The sequence below is a fragment of the Helicoverpa armigera genome, chromosome 3 (assembly GCF_030705265.1).
Source record: "Helicoverpa armigera isolate CAAS_96S chromosome 3, ASM3070526v1, whole genome shotgun sequence".
NCBI lineage: Eukaryota > Metazoa > Arthropoda > Insecta > Lepidoptera > Noctuidae > Helicoverpa > Helicoverpa armigera.
This window is the reverse complement of record NC_087122.1, coordinates 11,497,497-11,519,401: the sequence shown is the minus strand read 5'-3', so window position 1 is coordinate 11,519,401 and position 21,905 is coordinate 11,497,497. Positions and strand designations below refer to the sequence as shown.

Genomic DNA, 21,905 nt, shown 5'->3' with positions numbered 1-21,905 from the left:
GGAAGTACTTTATAAGTAAAACTCGTAGACGAAGATAGGTATAATCCTTCTATGGAAAGTCGGGGACGATCGTTACACGGGTAGAGAATGACGATCAAGATCACGACATGTTTTAAGAATGCCCTTCACCTTCTAATACGGATACCTAAAATGAAAATTACCTTATTTTTTATTGCTATGTACTCAAAATTCTTTAAGCTTTAACGCAAAAGAATCATGTATTCATGCCTTCGCCAAAAGACTATTATCCAAGTTCAAAAAAGTAAGCAAAGCTGCAATAGTGATGTACCATAGAACTAAATGTGATGGCTCCGGCTCTATGAATAAATCGATTACTAGAAATAATACTCATTCATTTTCACATAATCATACTAGTATTATACAGTTCACTAAAGAAGTGATTGTTTTTAAAGTTTAATTGCAGAAAAACTCAACTGCCTTACCTCTGAAATAAAGATAGTCTTTTAAAAGTGTCTGTTAACCTACTTATTAGTATTCGGCAATAAAAAATGATGGAGAAAATTAATTCAATTATGTGATTGATATATTGAATTACAATTTTATTTCTCTTACTAAACATCGAGTAAACTAATAACACTATTCAATCGATACTCCGCAGTTGCCCAACTCTAATCGAGCCTGACACAGAAAAAAAATGTGAGTGCAGTGAATGTCAATTTGTGCTATTTTTGTATTTATAATTCCATTTTGTGGTGTCGCAAAACAATTTATCACTCACGATAAGAACGAAGAACTCGATAATCATTCATAGACTTCCTCGTAACGTAGAACGCGTAAGTCGACCTTGTATTTTAACCCTGTTACTACCTGTGCGTTGCTGTTAAAATCAGTCATGAAAAATATTATTGGAAAAAGTTGGCGTGACTCTGCTTCGTTAATAGTGCTTACAAAGCGGAATAGCAAGTTGTTATCGCGCGCTGAGGATCGTGGCGGTGTTAATTACGACATATTGTTGCAGACTCGGACGCGCAGCGCTTCGTTTGCAAACAGCGTGGTGTTTCCCGGCGGAGTCACTGAGTCCGTGGACGGGAGCCCCCGCTGGCTGGAGCTCCTCAACTCCTTCGGCTACACGAAGAAAGATTTCGAAGTATTTCACCGCCCTGACAGTGTTATCACGCAAATTTTTCAAAATAATCCCATACAAAGGTAATATTTGTGGACCTTGACATCTCGGCTGACGTTTTCGTCAGTCGCACACTAAATGATAACGACAGTAAACACTAATGCTCATACACTCGTATATCACTTTATATTTAACTCCAAGTGAAGTGCTGTTGCAATCATTTTTATGTGTTGTGTACATTACCTAACTCATATGTTTATGTATAGGAGTGATACATGTTACTGCTGCTGTTTTTATTATTTCTGGACATATACTTTCTAACATTATTTGTGTTCAGTTGGTGTGTGAGTCTTTTGCTTATTTTTTGAAGCATTAATTATGTATTCTGGTACTATCTAACTGGTTATGCAAAGTAACAATTAATGCTGGAGCTCCAATTAAAATCATATTTTCCATGTTTGTGGTTGGCTTCAATTTAAATAATTTTGTTCTTTATAAATATTAAAAGGTAGTTAACATTCTTGTTCCACTTGGTATTTGGTGTCAAATCTTTGTTTTTGTTGAAGCTAAATTACTCTCATAAATGTTTATGTGCCAACCAAAACCACAAAGAGAACAAACCACGGAATCAAGACATTTGATTCCTAATTGAGTCAACAGCAGTGATGCCAATATAATCATATGCTGTGACTAGCATGTACTCACTAAATATATTGGCCTCTAATAATGCGTCTTAATAATATGCTATATTATACTCCAGTATGTGTCTATAAGTTTGACATTCATTGACAGATTTGCTCCTAATGTACAAAGTTATGAACTATTGTTGTGTTACTTCAAAGATTAAGCTCATAGTTGCAATTGGTTTATAGGCACTTACAGCTGAGAATAACAGCTATTAGAGAGACGTTTGAAGAGTTAGGGCTGTTGATTGGCAGCCGGGCGCGGAAGGAGGACAGGACCGGGCTATGGGCTGGAGTCATAGAGGACATTGATGTTAAATACTGGCAAGATCGGGTAAGTTTATTCTTTAATGCCTTATTATAAGTGAGTTAATTCCTAATTATAATTAAGTTGGGCCTTACATTGTTTGAATTCCTTGTATAATTTGTCTTTGTGTAATCTTACACCTGTTTATAATTTATTTGTGTTCTGTGCCATCATAATGCCTATGCATTAGCCCATAATAAATTATTTATGTTGTGTCTTAATTACTCACAAATCAAAGCCGATTGTAAAAAGTGCATAAATGAAAATATCAATGAAGTCTGTGAGTCATTACTAAGGCCATTTTTTGCTTTTAGTCTAGATTGTACAAGGTAATCGTGAATTGTAGAAAAAATCTGTAACAAATGCTTAAAAACAACTGAAGCATTATTTTCTTGTTATATTGTAGCAATGAATCAAATTACAGCACTTTACAAGCCAGTATAATTTTGATGCTATGACGCTTTTACATTTTCAGTTACAAAAGGATCCTGGTGACTGGTTTACCCTCTGCAAGGAACACCAGTGCTACCCCGACATCTGGTCGCTGCATTATTGGAGTAACTGGCTGACTCCCATCAACCTCCCAAAAAGGTTTAACACCGCTTTCTTTGTGGCAGGAATAGAAGAGAAACCCAAGTGTTTGGAGAGTAGCTCTGAAGTTGTTAATGTTGAGGTATGTTTTATACATTATTTTGTTTGATTTACTATTCAGCTGGTTTTTTTTATATAAGCATTAATTTTTGCTACCTTATTATTACTATACACTTTTATGTCTATTCAACAGTGTGTCATATTATGCTTAATTATGTATTCTTTTTACTTTTCCTTTTAGTGGCAGACTCCAGCAGAAGTATTAACCAGTGGTAAGACATTGCAACCACCGCAGATATATGAGCTGAACCGGTTGTCCCATGTGAAGGACATACAAGATCTTATCAAGTTCGCCAAGGAGAGGAGTGGACATGGTGTTGACCTAACCTATCCAGTACATGTAAAAGTAAAAGATGGCATATTATCTTTATTACCGGGTATGTAATGTTACCCTTATTTATATCTTATTTTTATAAGTTGTTGTACTGTGTATAACTGATTTGGTTTTTTTATATCCTCAGGTGATGATTTATACCCCTCAAGTGTAGACTACAACGACAATACTATTAACTATATAGACCAAACTATATTAGAGTTAAGGAAGAGTTGTCAAACACTCCATAGATTTGAAGCAGGAAAGGAGATCAGACAATTTGTTATACACAATTACAAACCTGAACATCACATCAATATGGAAGACAAGTCTTTCCAACTGGTTTGTGAAGTTTAGTATACATTTTGTAGTTCCCGTTCACGCCTTAAAGTTTGGCCTTATTAGCAGTACACATACAAAATAGTAGAAGTTTACAGCTAATCGCGAAACAATACTAATTCGAGAAGATGGCGGGTTCCGGGCACACGTGGCCCAACAGCCAGGAGGACTACGAGCTGCTGGACGTGATCGGCGTCGGCGCCACGGCCGTCGTGCACGCCGCCTTCTGCCGCCCGCGCAACGAGAAGTGCGCCATCAAGCGCATCAACCTCGAGAAGTGGAACACCTCCATGGACGAACTGCTCAAGGAGATCCAAGCCATGTCCAGCTGCAACCACGAGAACGTCGTCACGTACTACACCAGCTTCGTCGTCAAGGAGGAGCTGTGGCTAGTGCTCAGGCTGCTCGAGGGCGGCAGCTTGCTCGATATCATCAAACACAAGATGAGGATATCAAACTGCAAGCACGGCGTGTTCGATGAGGCGACCATCGCCACAGTATTGAAGGAGGTGCTGAAGGGACTTGAGTATTTCCACCAAAACGGACAGATACATAGAGACATTAAAGCCGGAAATATCCTCCTAGGAGATGACGGTATCGTCCAAATTGCCGACTTTGGTGTATCAGCATGGCTGGCCACCGGACGCGATCTCTCGCGACAGAAAGTTCGGCACACGTTTGTGGGCACCCCATGCTGGATGGCGCCCGAAGTAATGGAGCAAAACCATGGATATGATTTCAAAGCCGATATCTGGTCATTCGGTATTACGGCCATAGAGATGGCGACCGGCACTGCGCCATATCACAAGTACCCTCCGATGAAGGTGCTCATGCTCACTTTACAGAATGATCCGCCGACACTGGACACCGGCGCCGAAGAGAAGGATCAATACAAAGCGTACGGCAAGACATTCAGGAAAATGATATTCGAGTGTCTGCAAAAAGACCCGGCGAAGCGGCCGACGGCGACCGAGCTGCTGAAGCACTCGTTCTTCAAGAAGGCACGCGACCGCAAGTACCTAGTGTCGACGCTGGTGACCATCGGGCCCAGCATGGAGACGCGCGTGCACAAGGCCAGCCGCCGCCAGCCCGGCGCGTCGGGGCGCCTGCACCGCATGGAGACGGGCGAGTGGGTGTGGGAGAGCGAGGAGGAGGACGGCGACGAGGACGACGCGGCGCGGGACCGCCCCATGAACACGCTGGAGCGCGCCGACAGCTCCGACTCCGACGACGACCGCGCCGCCTTCACCATCGGCTCGCTCGGCACGCCCGCGCAGCAGCCGCAGATCAACCTCGTGCTGCGCATGCGCAACGCGCGCAACGAGCTCAACGACATCCGCTTCGAGTTCGCGGCCGGCAAGGACTCGGCGGACGGCATCGCCACGGAGCTGGTGGGCGCGGGGCTGCTGGACGCGCGGGACGCGGACGTGACGGCGCGGCAGCTGCAGCGCCTGGTGGACGACTGCCTGTTCCCCGGCGCCGCGCCGCCGCCGCGCTCCGCCACCTTCCGCCTGGCGTCCGCGCCGCCCGAGCCCGAGGACGAGCAGAGCCTGCTCGGCTTCGCGCAGATCTCCATCGTGGACTGACCGCCGCGCCCTACTCGCCGCTATATTATCTATGCTTAGGTACCTCCTACGTATTTTATGGGTGGATATGGAATTATATTAGTTGTATACCGTTTATGCGGTGGTGATTTTTGTGGACCGATGGTACCGCCGGCCGCCGCCGTCCCGCGGCCCGACGTCTGCGCGCATCGACTTGTATACGAAAACTATCGCCGCGTAGCTCAAATGAATGTATATTTTACATTATGATAAGGGTGAATCTGAATTTATAAGAGTATTTTTTGTGATCGTACCGTGTCAATTTTGCTGCTTTCCAACACTGTAATCGATTAGGACCCACATTCGCAAATTTTCGCAATGCTATACAAATGATGAAAATGAATGACAGAATAGTTTGCGCAGGCGTACTAGAGAGATCCAACTGAATGAAACGAAATGTAAGTTAGCACTAATAGCATTATTTACTTGTTTGTAATAAAAAGCTACCTAATATTTTGTAATTCTTATTACTTTTAAAACAACTTCCAAGTGCCATATTTTTAAAATATGAATGGATAAAAAATTATAATTATATACTGTAAGTTTGACAGTGATAAAATTGCATATAATAATAATCATTACAGTGTTAATTTTAAATAGCAGGTCTATATAGCACCATAGAATGTTCTTTTTACATTGTTATTTGTTTGTTGCTTATTTTGGAAGTATTTTAATAATAAAAGATGAAATCGATTTCGGCAGGATGTTTTATTAAAACCTCTATGATTTTTCAAAAATGTTAACTAAAAGCTATGTTTGTTCTTAGTCTACAGTTACATTATTTATAACAAGTTCACAATGGTGGTAGAGTAGTGGCGCCTTGCGAGATGTGGTGTCGACGGCAGCCGGCGCCTCACACACATACCTATCTGTAAAAACTCAGTTTGGCATCTAAACATTGTCGAAATAAACCATCTATAACATTCCAAAACATGTCCAACTTTCATTCCTGTTCATAACATTATAAAGAGATTCTTAAATCTAAGCGTAATAAGAGTTGAAAAAGCAATAACGGTATAAAAATAAGTTTTTAGGTACATACAAACTTAACTCCATAGCATGTTGGTCCACAAAGAAAATAATAAAAGTTCTATTTTACCGGCTACGAGTATTATAGACTACAACGAAATTGTAATTCTGTCATTTTTACAAGTTACTCTAGTTAAATGCGATGCAGTCCATACTTGTTTACCTTTTGTCAGTTTATTTATTAATTTAATTGACAATTTTAATAAATTATGATCAAAGCCATGTGATGTGATGGAAAGCAGAGTTTGTACGTACTGAAGTACGAAATAACTACAGGTTATCTACTGTTAATTTTATTTTAGTCAATTCACTGTACTGGTACTGGCCACAACAGTGCAAAAAAGATTATTAAAAAGGAGGTTTTAATCAACCAAAAGACAATAGATTGAAGGAGTAGAGACAATAAAGCATAGTCTTTTTATATTTAGGAATAGGCATAAAGATCTTGATAATAAGAGACATGTGAAATAGAATGAATTAAATAGGATTGTTAGGAAGGAAAAATATTTTAGTTTTAACTATCAATGCAGACTGTTATGGCCATCACAGTTTTAAGTACATAATATACTTATTACTTGTAAAAAATATCCGAATCGCCATGATGTACAATTGTAATGTACCTTACAACTAGTGCTAATATAATTAATGTTGAGAATCATGTACATAGTGACTAGGCAAAATGAAGCGTCTAATTAAGTACTTAAGTCTAACACACTCACTCTAGTAAGGCATTAACAACATTGAATCGTGTCATAATAAATAAATAATTTAATCAATGTGTCCCTAATAAAAATACTTATAACACTTAGACAACATAGTTATCGTAAACTTATACAATAATTGTGCAGAAAGTATATAGAACCAGCTGTTTATGACTAGGTAGAAAATTATAATTATGGCACATCTAAAAATAAAATATTAAATACTTTGTGCGCGAATACTTAATCATTAATTAGGTACTATAAAAATAAATTATTTAAATTACTACAAACAATACTTTTGGAAGACTAAATTATTAAGTGGAATGTTGGGCGAAAATTGTAGTATAAAATTATGAGATTCACATATCGCAGATTCAGATTGTAAGCTGAGCATTAAAAATGTATATAAACAGATCTAACAATTTGTAAGTCCGTGTAAGTCAGGCCGATCTACGCAGTAGGCCCGAATGAAAACAATTAGGAACGTAGAGACCCCACAAATCCTTGTGCCGTGCAAGAAAGTGATAGCTTACAAATTAATTGTACTATAAGAAAGCGTATAGCGGTGAGTTACGTCTAAGTACGCGAAGAGTTTGTACAAATAAGACTCTGAAACATGTCTACTAGTTGTACTCACAGCTCGTAATGGTCAGCCAAGTCAAATAAATAAAAGAGAAGAAAATATTGAAAATTACGGTACTGAAATTGGTCAGTACAGTATTTACAGAAGACTGTGTTTACATCTAGTGAGACCAACCCCTAAAAAGATGGCGCCGTTAAAATTTGACACTGGTGAAGTGGACGGGGCCGCGAATCAGAACAGTTCGACCACCTTGCGCTTCAGGTACTCCTTCAGCGGCGCGTAGTACTGCCGCCGCAGCGCCACCAGCTCGGGCTTGCGACGCAGGTACTGCAGGGGGGGCCAGTCGGTTTCCAACACCAGGATAGCTAGCAACGCGAGGGTTAGCCATACGACCATGAAGGACGGCACGAAGGCTCGGAGTAGACTAAACCTAGCTGGTCCGGTGCCGGGCCAGGGCTCCGCAGGGAGTAGTGTCCCTGCTGACTCGGTGGATGAGGCCTCGGCGGAGGATCCGCGGCTGTACTCAGCGGGGAGAGCTGCAACATGCACCACACCTGATCTCGTTATTGGCATCCGTTATGGAAGATATTTTTTGTGGTTTATTTTAATAAAAGAACAATGATAAAGGTTTCTTTGTTATTCATAAATTATAAATTAAAAAAAAACCCCGACCCAAAAAAAATACGCAATAATTATGACAAAAGGTTAAAAACGCTAAACCCTATAAAAAGCAAAAAATAACTTTTAACACTACGTAAACTAAATTTTGTCGTGTCGGGCTAATTCATTACTTTAGATACGTGTTTTTTTTTTAAACGAATGTTGTAATTAGGTAGGTATCATTTGATTTATGTAAGTATTTATGAAGGTAAAAAGCGGTCCCCCGACACGTCAAAATTTAGTTTACGTAGTGTTAAAAGTTATTTTTTGCTTTTTATAGGGTTTAGCGTTTTTAACCTTTTGTCATAATTATTGCGTATTTTTTTTGGGTCGGGGTTTTTTTTTTATTTATAATTTTATTTAATTTCATGCTTTTTAAAGGAGCTCCTTAATTTTTCCTTCTTTCATTTAATTTATTTTACCTCAAGATGGGGTCGCTATATGCGATTTCGGCCAAAGGAAGCTGTTTAACAATCCTCATGACAAACTGGCTTTGGGAGAATTGCACAGATTGAGAAACAATAAAGATTAACCTTTGGACATTCTAGATTTTCAGCAAAAATTTAAATCGGTTTATCCGTTTCATTCCGGCATTCCAGGGTTTCATCCGCCACATCCCATTTCCAGCATCAGGTTCTCGTCAATCAGAAATATGAAGAGAACTTGTCAAGACAAATTCAACGAGCCCAAACTCGATGGGTAAAAGGCATTTCAGGGTTACGTCTCCTACCTTCGTGCCCTAACAGCAGACCAGCTCAGTGGTTCCAAAAGACATTAGTGTTTCAAATTTCAGATCCCACATATACTTGCAAGTAAACTGAGCGTGTAACATTCCTATCACATCTAGCAAACGAGCTGATGACCTTGAAGACCTGAACCGATTTCCACCAAACATAACACTCCCGACTGACATACCTTTTAAACAAAAAAAACCGCATTACAATCGGATCATCCGTTTGGGAGCTACGATGCCACATACACACACACACACACACAGACACGTCAAACTTATAACACCCCGTCGTTTTTGCGTCGGGGGTTAAAAATAGAGGTAAGACTAAGTAAGCCAATTTTATTTGGATATATAATCCTTTGACAAGGAAAGTGAAGAAGCAAACCTGTTCGTTTTACTCAACGAAGAATCCATTTATTTTGGAAATATGGTATCAAATTAAATTGGTTAAAAACACATCAATGAGTTATGAAAAAATATTGATATTTTCTCTCCTACCATACATAACAAAATAAATAATTACCTGGTGGCTTAGCCTCTTCCTGCACAGTCCTCAAATGATCATTACAAGCGAGCGCGATGTCCACCGCCGGCCCGCTCAGCAGACACGCTCCGTTACACGTATCGTCCGGCCCGCTCTCCTCCAGCGGCGCACTGTGCGTGGAACGAGGCAGGCTGCTGTAACCTAAGCGTCAAACGGAACGTTTTATTGAACATGTTGTGATTGATGTCCTAAGCTATGTTGGACCAAGGTATAGTTTGTTATGATAGGATGTGATGTACAAGTATATACAATATGATGACAAAGTTACAAGTCAATGATTTTTTCCTACAGTGCTTTCTTCACAGTAGTGGATTTTCCGAACGATTCGTTCGGGTGTGACAGCGTGTACGCCCGACCAAATCCTCTAGCGTAAAAGCGGTCTTATCCATCAAAATACGTACCTCGGTATTTAATATGTATTTCCTCATATACTTTAAGTTAGCACGTCACATTCCATCGCAACGAACTATAGGAAAGTGCCCTAGTGTAAGAAGAGATAAAGAAATAGATATGTACGATAAATACCGAAGTCTCCGGTCATGGGGGTGGACGGAGTGGCCGGCACGCTAGACGCTTTCCTCTTACCACCTGTGCTTGAACCTTCCTTCTGGAACAAACAAGAACACCTTTATTGAGATTTTATTCATTCATAGATACAAAATATGGCAAAAATAATCGTGGTTCGATCGATCATAAGGTACCTAGGTGTTACGCAACGGTTGGTGCGGTCGGTCCGAAGATCACCTCGTCAAGACGAGTTTCGGAAGGCACGATAAACTGGTGCGTACCAGCTGTTATTAGAACATCTTCGGCAGTCTGTACAGGGAGTCAGACGCCAGAAAGTCTGACAACCAGTCTTACCCATGGGTATCAGATTGCACAGGTAACTGGGTTGAGGCGGTCAGATAGGCAATCCAGCAGCTCTATGTAGAATACTGGTTCTCAGCTGTATCCGTCGAGAATGGAAGGCGGCGAAAATTTTTTAACCACTAAAATAATAGTTATATTGACCTGTGTGTCCCTGGGCGCGAGCAGTCCGTCCCGCTCGAGTATCTCGCGCTCGGTGCGGCCGAAGTACTTGAACTTCGTGCCCCACGAGAACAGCCCGCCGCCAGAGTACACGCAGGCATCAGATGATGATGGTAAACTGGATAAATAATTATTATTATTTAAGTAAGTTAATTACATTTTAAAGAGGAAAAGTCCGTTTTGCAAATTCTGGAAATGAAATCACGTAAAAAACTCCTAGTCTACCTGTAAGTAAAAATGTTTAAATGCATCTACAACTCTGAATTAAACAATACAACATCTGAATCAAGAAATCATCATAGAATTAGTATAATGGATGATTTTATTTTCATTTATTTATTTAGCACATATTCATTACATTTTTAATCATTCCTACTAAAACCAAAAATAACCATATATCAACAACATACACAAAAACTTTATGTACTTCAATTCATAAATAAAACATGGTGGTTCATTGAACGATAAATATGATACAATCAATAAACCTAGAAAAATATTTTTGAACCCAGTTAAAAATTCTCCATTAAAGAATAGACACTATTAATTTATGATCTACAAATTAATTAAGACGCAATTTAACAGTTATATTGAAAGGTTACGTCTGGACGTTGACTTCTCAAATCGCCATAACTACTTACAAAGTTACAACTATCAGAAAAAAACGGGCATTTTCTAACAAAAAATAAACTAGATATGCTACAGCTTTGCTATTTTATCTGCATGATTCAACGCCAGCTACATGTTTTAATCTATAGTATATAAAAACTAATACATTTCATTTCGGGATTACGGAAAAAACTTTTAGATAAACAAAAGCCAGTCCCCAAGACGCTCCCCCTTCACTTAACTCCTATGTGTTTTTTCAGGGCAGAAAAAATAGCACATCGAAGTCCCCAGTCCCAGCAATTAAGCTAACTTTAGTGTTTTTAGACCGTACCGTAGATGAACATACAGATACATTTTTATATGTGTATAAGATGTACTCACGTAAAAAACAGCATCTGTTCAATAGCACAGCACCAGACGTGACGGCAAGCGGGACCATTCGGACACTTGAAACCCACTGTATGTTTCTTCTGTAAATCACAATAATATGGACATTAAAAACATAACTCTTCTTTTTGGCAGTAATTTTGTTAATTTGTCCACTAAAACAAAGTTTTTCAGTTGCATAATTAATTCAGGGATAAAATCAGAAATACTAGGCCAATTTAATAACAGTTGTGCAATTCTAAAATCAAATAGCTAAGATATTATTTTATACCAATAAAAACAAAATGTTGTATTGACAACGTCGAATTTTTCGCGAGCTACGCGATGGACATCGAAAACCGCACATTTGAAAAATACGTAACAATTTACTCCCCTTAGACATTATAAACCCCCACCAATTCTGAATTAAAACTGATTCTTAAAAGAACCTATTTAATCAAACCTATTCGAATATTTACTCAGAAATATTCAAGATATTCAAAACGGTGCTTACGGCACAAATATCTTCTATAAAGTTAAGTACAATAATTTTAATTAGGTAGAAGCTGTAAATAGTTTCACGTTTAATTCAGTAATTAGCCAAATGCACATTAAAAACTTTGTACGCGTGAGATAAAAATCTACTTACACAATAATAATTATTATAATTTATTCTACTTTTGCCTTCTTGCTATTTGAGGACCCGTTTTCAGGTAAAACGGTTCAGCGGTCATCAAACGCTTGTTAGGTAATTAGGCACTTTACTTTTATAAATAGACTTTTTATACTCGCTAGAATGACTTTTCAAAAAGTCTCATTATTTGCAACATTAGACTCTAGGTACAATTTGGTAAGTATAATTCAATACATATTATTATGAACAGTTTAATATATCAAGTATCTGTAATTATACGCATTTTTATGAATAAAGTAGGGGTTATTTTATTCCATAAGGGTACCGCCATATTTAAAAAGCCAGACTCCCTATAATTTGAGATTAAAATTCAAGGTCATATAAAGCAGATGCAGGTCTTGTATTAACCCTTCTACAAATACTTTTATTTATTTTCAATACCTTTGTTAGCTCAATACATGAGTACATTAAATCCAGATTATAACAAAACAAGTTCAACGGTCAATGCAGTTGATAAAAGATTTATTTAATGCTCAGTGAAAGGGTATCAAGATTGTATTTTTTACAACATTAAACAATACTTTTTTGGTCCAGCTGCATGCACGACATGCAATTTGTATGGAATTCAAAAACTCGACATTACATGTAAACTCATATATCAATGCTGAAGAACTGGTTTGTTTGCTTGAACGTGTCAATCCTAGGAATTAATGGACTAATTTGAAAAATGATATCAATGACAAATAGCCCATTTATCGAGGAAGCGTATAGGTTTCTATCATACTTTTCATCCAGGTGTGTGGAGTGGTTCCATGAAAAATATCAATTTGCCGGTTTGCCGGTAAAGTTAACCTACAATTTTCTTGAAATGTGTCTACCATCTTATAAAATATCATTATTTGATGTGGTTTGACCTCATTTTTCAGGATTTTTCGATGGTTGATGACAAGGTGCAACGTAACTTACCTCAGGATAATTAAGGTGCACGATGAACATGCGTCCCTCGAAGTTGATCTTGTGCACCTCGGACCACTTGAAGTGGTGCGTCTTGCGGCTGCCCTGGAAGGTCAGGATGCCGCTGTGGTTGTGTAGGTGCAACATAACTTACCTCGGGATAATTAAGGTGCACAATGAACATGCGTCCCTCGAAGTTGATCTTGTGCACCTCGGACCACTTGAAGTGGTGCGTCTTGCGGCTGCCCTGGAAGGTCAGGATGCCGCTGTGGTTGTGTAGGTGCAACATAACTTACCTCGGGATAATTAAGGTGCACAATGAACATGCGTCCCTCGAAGTTGATCTTGTGCACCTCGGACCACTTGAAGTGGTGCGTCTTGCGGCTGCCCTGGAAGGTCAGGATGCCGCTGTGGTTGTGTAGGTGCAACATAACTTACCTCGGGATAATTAAGGTGCACAATGAACATGCGTCCCTCGAAGTTGATCTTGTGCACCTCGGACCACTTGAAGTGGTGCGTCTTGCGGCTGCCCTGGAAGGTCAGGATGCCGCTGTGGTTGTGTAGGTGCAACATAACTTACCTCGGGATAATTAAGGTGCACAATGAACATGCGTCCCTCGAAGTTGATCTTGTGCACCTCGGACCACTTGAAGTGGTGCGTCTTGCGGCTGCCCTGGAAGGTCAGGATGCCGCTGTGGTTGATGCCCAGGTACAACTGGTTGCCTCTGTGATCCTGTGAAGGTAGGCGAGTTGAGTATATTAGTCACTAGCTGTTGCCCGCGACTTCGTCTGCGTGGGCAATATAGAATTTCCAATTTCGTTTATTTAATCGTTCATTGCTCAACCCCTGTGGGTGATAGCGTGATAATATATAGCCTATGTGTTGAACCGGCCCCCAGGTAATAGTCATGCAAAATTTGATTTAAATTCATGCAGTACTTTTTGAGATTATCCGGGACAAACATACAGACAAACAGATAAACAGACATACAGACAAAAATTCTAAAAACTACATATTCAATGTACAGTTTTGACTTTCCTATCATTTTATTATATGTATAGATATAGAGTTGAGTCACATAAAAATCAAAAGATTTATAAGAAGTTGTGACAGTTTTCGTAGTATTTTTTTTTTAATGTCAATTTCTCGAATTAGCAAAGTAAAAAACTACAAAATGGAATTTGTACGAATTAATGATCACGATCTCATCTCGCACTGGCTCTAATAGTCTGCCGAACACCCTCCGCCATCAATAATATTGTAGGATTACCATGACAAAAGTATAAAGAAAAACTAGTTAAGACAACATTTACACATACTTAGAGGCAAAACAGGTTAAAATTAGAACTTAATTTACATAGAAGACAAAACAACACATATACCCAAACCTTGACAGGATGCGGGTCGACGCCGTAGGTGTCGAGCTGGCACGCGATCTTCACGAAGGCGCGCTCCGCCTCCTGCGTGCTCATGCCCTGCACGCCGCCCGACCCGCCCGGCGTGCCCTCCACCGGCTCGCGGTGCAGCTCCTAGGTACAGGAAATTGGTAAATTAAAACCAAAATAATAAAATATAACCTACCTCTAACATAGTAAAATATATCCTAACACTGCTATTTCTCCACCACCCAAAGGTAGACTGACAGAAATCGACTAAGGCTTTAAGTCCGCCGTTGTACAAAATGTGCATAAAGTATTATAAGCATATAAATAAAATTCTACTTCCATGCTAATGTTATAAAAAATTGAGAGCCCTTGCGTATGTGCAAGTTCTTCATGCATTAACTGTTGATTGCTGAACGGATTTCTCTTTGACTTGGGATATAGCTTTGAGCTACATATACATCAGAATAATATAAAGTAAGACAAAAGTATATACATACATACCTACTCTGTTTATATCTGTCATATCTGAGTACATATATGCCCACAATAAAGTTACTTTGATTTTGTTTATAACCGTGAGAAGCACTTGGCAAATAGAAAGTCGTCCATCTCAAATCCAAAAAGAATTGAAAATTGAAGGGAAGATTTGAAAGGAAAACGATTACCTACCTACATACTTTAAATTCCCCTAATATTAGATAATATATTGCCCTCTACTATAAATATCGACACGCGTTCCCCACATTATATCAAGTTCAACATTGTCAAGTTATCTAAAGAGCGTCAACTTTGCTCCCTCGTGCTGTGAACTTGGATTGCTCATTGATAACATTATTGCTTATCAAACTGTCACTCTCTGTAAATGGCTTAGATTCACTTTTAACTAATAGGTAATTAATTTAAAACCATATTATACATATTATAATCATCAATACATAGAGTAACAAAACTTGCAGGGTTACTACTTTTTATGTTAAATACATAGTTACTGGACAGATTTTTTTTGCGAAGTTCTGTGGCCAATGAAGGTAGGTATAACACCTAGATGTTTAGGTAACCCCCTGTATCCCTGGGTTGCAGCACCAAAAGCCCATAGGTAAATCTGCCCTGATTTTAAATATGGAAAAAGAACCTTCTCTTTGACCTAGTATGTTGTCACTACATAGTAGAAAACAAAGTCGCTTTTTCTGTCCCTATATCCCTTTGTACGCTTAAATCTTCGAAACTACACAACGGATTTTGATGCGATTTTTTTAAGAGAGTGATTGAAGAGAAAGGTATATGTATAATAACATACATTAAATAAATACATGAGGAAAACTGTTATCCCGTGCGAAGTCGGAGCGGGTCGCTAGTAAGGAATAAATATTCATTCCAACATCAATACCAACTTTTTCAGATAAAGTAAATCAAATTGCAAACTAAATTAAATTCTTAATTTGTTTAAATGTTCTTTCTCACCTGTATCCTGGCTTCAATGGTATCCGTTTGTCTAAGCAGCAGCCTCATCTCAGTCACATAGTTGCCCACGTGGATATTCGGATCGTAGTCCCCAAGCTCGACTGCAGACAAAAAAGGTTTTACAACAATAACTCTTTGAAGGACCAAGTAGGTTGAAGGTTTTATAACAAAAACTTTTTGAAGGAGCAAGTAGGTTTGACACAATAAAGGTTGTCTATTGTTGATCGGGCTTCAGGGGAAGCCCGTGAACAGTATTGTGGTATTTTTGTGTGAATGGATACAGGAAATACAAAGGAGTGGTAAAATAAACACCTGTTTCAAGACTACAATGTTCCCGTTAACAGTATACTGATTCTTAGAAACCATTAACTATTGTTTAAAATGTGTATTGCGTTGTTTGTTTCACCACATTAAAAATTGTGTAAGTTATAAAAAAAAGGATTCTAATTTCGTAGCAGACTGTTATTGTTTTACGAGAACTGTACCTGCTGTCACAGATTCTAAGTTCTAGCAACATGAAATAAACCATTCCATACTTGAATACGGGACCGGTGCATACATTTCCTTTATGAATTTTACATTGAAAATGACGATTGAAGATAATTAATTTCAATTACATAGGCGTATATCAATGATTGCAGTACCCATTTAACAGCTCGGAAATATGCATTTCTTAGTATCAACTATCAACGACTATCAATTCACATATTATGTAAGTTGTCTATACATAAAAGAACCACTTCCTGTATTCTTATCAGAGTTCTCGTGATTATATAAGCGTGGTTACGGAACGGCGAAATACACATAATAGCCCATTATTCTTATCAGTAATGTGACAACCACGTTTTAGAACCCAATAGATGATACACATTGATAGTGAAATTTTATTTTCTCATAAATGTTAAGATCAGATGGAAATATTTTGGGCTGCACTACTGCTGACTAGAATATTTTTAATTGCCTAAAAAGGAAGCATATTTTTTTAGGCAAATATCAAATCGCTTTAATCGCATCAAAGTTCAGAATACACAATCCAATTTTTAAAATGCATTTAGATGATTTTAATAATTATTTAGTGTTTTTTATAAGTAATAAAAAAGGGTTTTACCTTTTCCTGCTATGCTAAAATATCCAGGATATCAAATATTTTAACGAAAATAATAAGATTTAGTATAATTCTTGACCTAAAAGTTTATCTCAGAATTAATATTAAAATATCTTACTTTGTATAATTAATGCTCCCAACATAGCAGCCTCGTTAGCCGTACAATACAACCTCCCGTGCAACAGATCTCTTTTCAGCTGCAAGTATATCTGAAACCTAGTCACATCTTCCTTCAGAAGCAGCGGGTTTGGAGGGTAGAACTTCACTCGGAAACTAAATAGTATTGGCGATGCATCTGCAAGATAATATACAGATTACAATGTTAATTTTCAGATATGTCATAATGTAGTAAATAGGAGGTGATTGTGTTTGTATATTTGAGGAAACCTGGACTATAAAGTCGGAAATCACCAACCCACATTGAGCAAGCGTGGTTAACGCTCAATCCTTCTCCATGTGAGAGGACGCCTGTGCCCAGCAACGGGATGATACAAATTATGATGATGTGTAATTAAATAAGAAGCTTTATGCATCTATTTTTAAAGATAATGATCAAAACCACTCGGATATAACTTCCATAAATAAACATAAGTTTATTTATGGAATAAACTCTCAGTACCGTCCTATATCCATACTTCCCATCTTATCTAAAGTCCTTGAGAGTGTTGTCAACAATCAACTTTCTCGTTATCTCTCCTCTAACAGCCTGCTAAGTCCATACCAATCTGGTTTTCGCCCTGGCCATAGTACAGTTTCTGCTCTCATCAAAATTACTGATGACATCAGGCTGGCTATGGAGAAGGGGCTTTTAACTGTATTGGTTTTGCTGGATTTTAGCAGTGCATTTAACTCAGTTGATTTTGACATCCTCTTGGGTATCCTATCCTCACTAAATGTATCTCCTTCTGCAGTCGAGTGGTTCAGCTCTTATCTTCGGGGTCGCTCACAGTCGGTCCGCGTTGATGAGGTTTCCTCTGAGTGGCGGGAACTCGCTGCGGGTGTTCCTCAAGGTGGCGTTCTCTCTCCATTACTTTTCTCCGTTTTTATAAACGCCATCACTAAGTCACTAGTTTCACATTACCATCTCTATGCAGATGACTTGCAGCTTTATCAGCACTTTAAACTTGAAGAGCTTCCGAGAGCGATTGATGCCATCAATGATGATCTTGGACACATAAGTCGATGGGCTAAGGATTTCGGGCTTCTGGTCAATCCTGCCAAGTCACAAGCTCTCATTATTGGTGGCAGATATTTCCTCAATAAGCTGTCTTCTCCACCACCGGTCTCATATGATAGCGTTGCCATCCCATACTCTTCTACGGTTAAGAACTTGGGGGTAATTATGGACTGTCATTTATCCTGGGGTTCACACGTTGCAGAAGTAAGCAGAAGAGTTTTTTGCTCGTTTCAGTCACTCAAACGTCTCCAGAAGTTCCTGCCTTTTTCAACAAAAATTACTCTCGCTCAGTCGCTTCTTCTCCCTCTTTTAGATTATGCTGATGTCTGTTTCCTTGATGCGACTGAGGAACTTCTTAACAAACTCGAGCGTCTGCAGAATCTGTGCATCCGCTTCATTTTTGGCCTCCGGAAATACGACCATGTGTCTGAATTCCGGAGCCAGCTGAAGTGGCTGCCAATTCGGCAGCGTCGAGATGCTCATATCTTCTGTCTTTCTCTCTTCTTCACAATCCCAACGCTCCAAATTATCTTAGGGAACGCTTTGAGTTCCTTGTTCCTAGAGGCAAACCCTGTCGCTCCTCTTCATCTCTTTTACTCCGTATCCCTCCTCATACTTCGAGCCGTTATGATGGATCCTTCACTGTTCGCGCTGTGAGGCTTTGGAACGCTCTGCCTCACAGTATACGTGACAGCACATCGTTAGATGTCTTCAAGAGACGAATTAAAGAACATTTCCTGTCAACATGACCTTATTTGTATGTATGTATTTATTTATTTATTATATTTTATGTTTTATTTATAGGTATATATTTTATATTTTATGTTATGTAATTTCATCTCTGTTTTGTTTAATGTTGTGCACTTTAAATTTTCTCTTCCCTATCGCATCTCTCTATCGCTCTAAGGTTTGCTGTTAGAGAACCCAGTTCTGGGTTAAGCTCGCCTTTGTACATGTCTTCTCTGTGTTGTGTGTGTCTTTTAAATGTTTTTGTGTACAATAAAAGAATAATAATAAGTTTTTCAAGCAGGAAGATTAAGGTTACCTAACCTAGGTAACAACTGGCAGCTCCATTAAGATATGTAATACTTTCAGTATCTAATTACTGAATAGGTACTTACAAAGTGAGTAGACAAAACAAAACACATGTAGTAAACATGACACTAACCTTTGACTTGTTTCAGTATTAACTTTGCCATATGCAGCCAGTGCTGAAATAATATTAAATAAATTAGAATGATTTAACTGTAATACACAAACAAATATATAGACAAAACATTGGTAAATGGTTATGTAGACGGTGACTGGTGAAGTAGTTTCTAGACTTTCAAGTTAAAAAAGTTAGCAATTTTTTTTTTTTTGGAAGGACTGTTGAGAATTCACAAGACATTATTTATTTCCACCAAATGGTGGCTTAAACAAATTGTGTTTACCTAAAACATTTCTAAGCCCGGCAATTACTTTCCGCTATCTATAATTCTATACTAAACCTTATTGCCTTCCTTTTGGAATTGGCATCTCAGAAACCTCAAGCCGAGCTTTCAATAAAATAATGGCACCATTTGGACACTCTCCAACTGAATGTTTGATGTAGAGCCTAATTTACTTCACTTGAATATAAAGTAGGAACAGCCATTCAGTTGTGGGGAAATGCAGATCAAATCAGCAGGCTTAGGCAATAGCAATAAATTATTTTAATGTAATATGTTTTATCTTTGTAGGAAGATAACTTCCTGATGGATGTTCGTAATAAACATGAATGCAAGAATATATCAGTGTTGTTTCGTGCAGATGCTCACTCAATCTGTGCATAAGGTGAAAAAAAATGCTATTATTTTATGGTATATATTTTAACTTTGTAAATATGTTTTCAGATTTTCCTGAGGACTAGTAATTAAATTAGTTTAAAAATAGTCATTATTAGTAACCAGATGGTAATACAAACCACAAAAGTCAAGAGGAGACAATATTTTGTGTGTGGGAAAAAAATCCAATAAGAGTTTTAATATGCTTGTCAAATATTTAATGACAACACCTGAATTATAACTAATCAATTACACTCTCAGCTGTCTGCTATTATGATATTACTTAACATAAAATGCAGTTATTTTTTAAATTCTTATTAATATTTTATCAGATGAAGAAATAGACAAAATACTGATACTGTTTGGAAACTGAACATCCCTTTTGGCTGCTCTTCATGTCTAGTGCATATCAAACCTACTTGGGACAATATGTTCATCTTGTAGATAGTTAATTTGTAAATTAACTCACCCTTTGGCCACCAGCGTCTACATACCGAAGCCCGAAATAATCAGTCTCAGTGAGATTCAACTGTTGACATACATGCTCCAACAAAAACTTGCCCTTGTAACTCGGCTAAAAACAAACGCCATTTATTATCCATCCATAAAAAGAAACATTAATTATTTACGAAAATACTCACGTGAAATTCACATTCTAATATTTCTGTATCCTCTAAAAGCCTCACTGTACATTTATAAACAATATCTCCGCGGCTTTTGAACATGCTGCCTACTATTTATTTACCACAATAACACGTTAAACATTTCTACCAGTAAAACATTTTATTTAAACAAAGCATTGCTAACTTAATTTTGATTCCATTGAAATCATTTAAAATTTCATTTGTTTCGTTTCGATTTCGATTCGACACGGGAAGGGGTACCCGATTGGGGTGCGGACAGTGCGGTGCGGGGGTGAGAAAATTTGACAGTTCTTAATTTCGCACGTTCAGTAATTACGTGGCCGGCAGTTAATCACTATATAGCTACTCTACTTTGGTTAATTTTATACCTGTTTCTGGTAGTCTATATTATAACTTATATCGAAGTAATAAAATCATAAAACTAAAGATAAAATTATAACATTTTGTACAAGTCAGTAGTGTCCAATGGGCACACGTGGAACTTATCGATTTTCACAATCATTATAATATACTACGTGTTAGGCACATTTAAACAAATAAAAAAGCGTTATAATTAATACTACTAACATGAATGCTATTGTTTTGGTTTTTTATTTGGTTTATATCTTTGTTCTCGGCAATTTTCTAAATTACAGTAGTGCAGTGTTGTCACACAATAAATAAGGTTTTATACATTTCCGAACGAAGTTATAAATTGAAACATCATATCCGTTTCAAACTTCATGTTACCAGATCTAATAAAGTTTCCCTATGTTATGGTTATTTTATTAAATTTGAACCGGTTTTCATATAATTTGTTATTTTAAGCTATTTAGACACCAGAGTAATCTTAAGTGCTCTGTCAACATATTAAAAAGATGTCCGCTGTTTTTTTTTTAAGTTGTGGTCATATGTATAGATGAATTACATAATAATGCTTAGCTGAAATAATAAGTAGGTCAGACGCCTTCTTGTAGGTCAAATAACGTACGGTAAGCGTGACCAAAACAGCCAGCTATTCAACTAATGAGATATTCGTGTTCCTTGAGACATCTGTCAAAGATTGGGTCTTGATTGATTGGCGATTTGGTTTTAAAAAATGGTTCGATTCCAAAGAAGGCGTTGCTAGTAAAGTTTCTCGTCCCCCGAAGACCCGTATTTTGGCAACCTACTTTCTTAGATTTTGCGGTTTGATGATTAGCCATTTTGTTCTCCGAGATTGAAAATAACAAACTATCTCATTATTGTCACGCGAAATCGGCTTTTCTATTTTTACACGCTTTTTATTAGCTTCACCTGTATGTTTGTTTGTAACCGACTTCTTTGGGCGCGATTTTGACCCACTTTAAACGGCCAGATTTCGTTCAAACTTTGTAGATTTATTGAGGACCGATGACAATACACTAATTTGATAAAATTATTCCATTTTAACCGACTTCCCAAAAAGGAGGAGGTTACACATACACATCGATTACTCCGAGGTTTATAGACCGATTTACGTGATTCTTTTTTTGTTCGACTTGGA

General features: G+C 38.1%; 3 protein-coding genes across 3 annotated transcripts; 2 read left to right on the top strand and 1 right to left on the bottom strand.

Moving 5' to 3' along the window:
• Nucleotides 1-800: 800 nt before the first annotated feature.
• Nucleotides 801-3,395, top strand: LOC110372941 (acyl-coenzyme A diphosphatase NUDT19). Its single transcript, XM_021329978.3, has 5 exons — nucleotides 801-1,167; nucleotides 1,957-2,101; nucleotides 2,550-2,747; nucleotides 2,907-3,102; nucleotides 3,187-3,395. Exons 1-5 carry the CDS (start codon nucleotides 854-856, stop codon nucleotides 3,393-3,395), a joined length of 1,062 nt encoding a protein of 353 aa, XP_021185653.3. The 5' UTR covers nucleotides 801-853.
• A 110-nt stretch (nucleotides 3,396-3,505) lies between these two features.
• Nucleotides 3,506-5,674, top strand: LOC110372940 (STE20/SPS1-related proline-alanine-rich protein kinase). Its single transcript, XM_021329977.3, has one exon. The coding sequence runs from the start codon at nucleotides 3,506-3,508 to the stop codon at nucleotides 4,961-4,963; it is 1,458 nt and encodes a 485-aa protein (XP_021185652.1). The 3' UTR covers nucleotides 4,964-5,674.
• Nucleotides 5,671-20,691, bottom strand: LOC110372942 (FERM domain-containing protein 5). Its single transcript, XM_064043667.1, has 12 exons — nucleotides 20,399-20,691; nucleotides 20,227-20,331; nucleotides 19,121-19,163; nucleotides 16,894-17,070; nucleotides 15,671-15,771; nucleotides 14,213-14,353; nucleotides 13,404-13,556; nucleotides 11,251-11,339; nucleotides 10,243-10,378; nucleotides 9,757-9,838; nucleotides 9,211-9,372; nucleotides 5,671-7,848 (listed from the first exon to the last, which is right to left on the bottom strand). The coding sequence occupies exons 1-12, from the start codon at nucleotides 20,480-20,482 to the stop codon at nucleotides 7,526-7,528; spliced, it is 1,596 nt and encodes a 531-aa protein (XP_063899737.1). The 5' UTR covers nucleotides 20,483-20,691; the 3' UTR covers nucleotides 5,671-7,525.
• Between the last annotated feature and the right edge of the window lie 1,214 nt (nucleotides 20,692-21,905).

Coding starts and splice junctions, on each gene's coding strand:
- LOC110372941 (XM_021329978.3), top strand. CDS start 854: ATGAAAAATATTATTGGAAAAAGTTGGCGTGACTCTGCTTCGTTAATA. Junction 1,168..1,956: donor CAAAATAATCCCATACAAAG/GTAATATTTGTG, acceptor ATTGGTTTATAG/GCACTTACAGCTGAGAATAA. Junction 3,103..3,186: donor CATATTATCTTTATTACCGG/GTATGTAATGTT, acceptor TTATATCCTCAG/GTGATGATTTATACCCCTCA.
- LOC110372940 (XM_021329977.3), top strand. CDS start 3,506: ATGGCGGGTTCCGGGCACACGTGGCCCAACAGCCAGGAGGACTACGAG.
- LOC110372942 (XM_064043667.1), bottom strand. CDS start 20,482: ATGTTCAAAAGCCGCGGAGATATTGTTTATAAATGTACAGTGAGGCTT. Junction 13,557..14,212: donor TCGACCCGCATCCTGTCAAG/GTTTGGGTATAT, acceptor CTACCTTCACAG/GATCACAGAGGCAACCAGTT. Junction 7,849..9,210: donor GGAAGAGGCTAAGCCACCAG/GTAATTATTTAT, acceptor TAACGAGATCAG/GTGTGGTGCATGTTGCAGCT.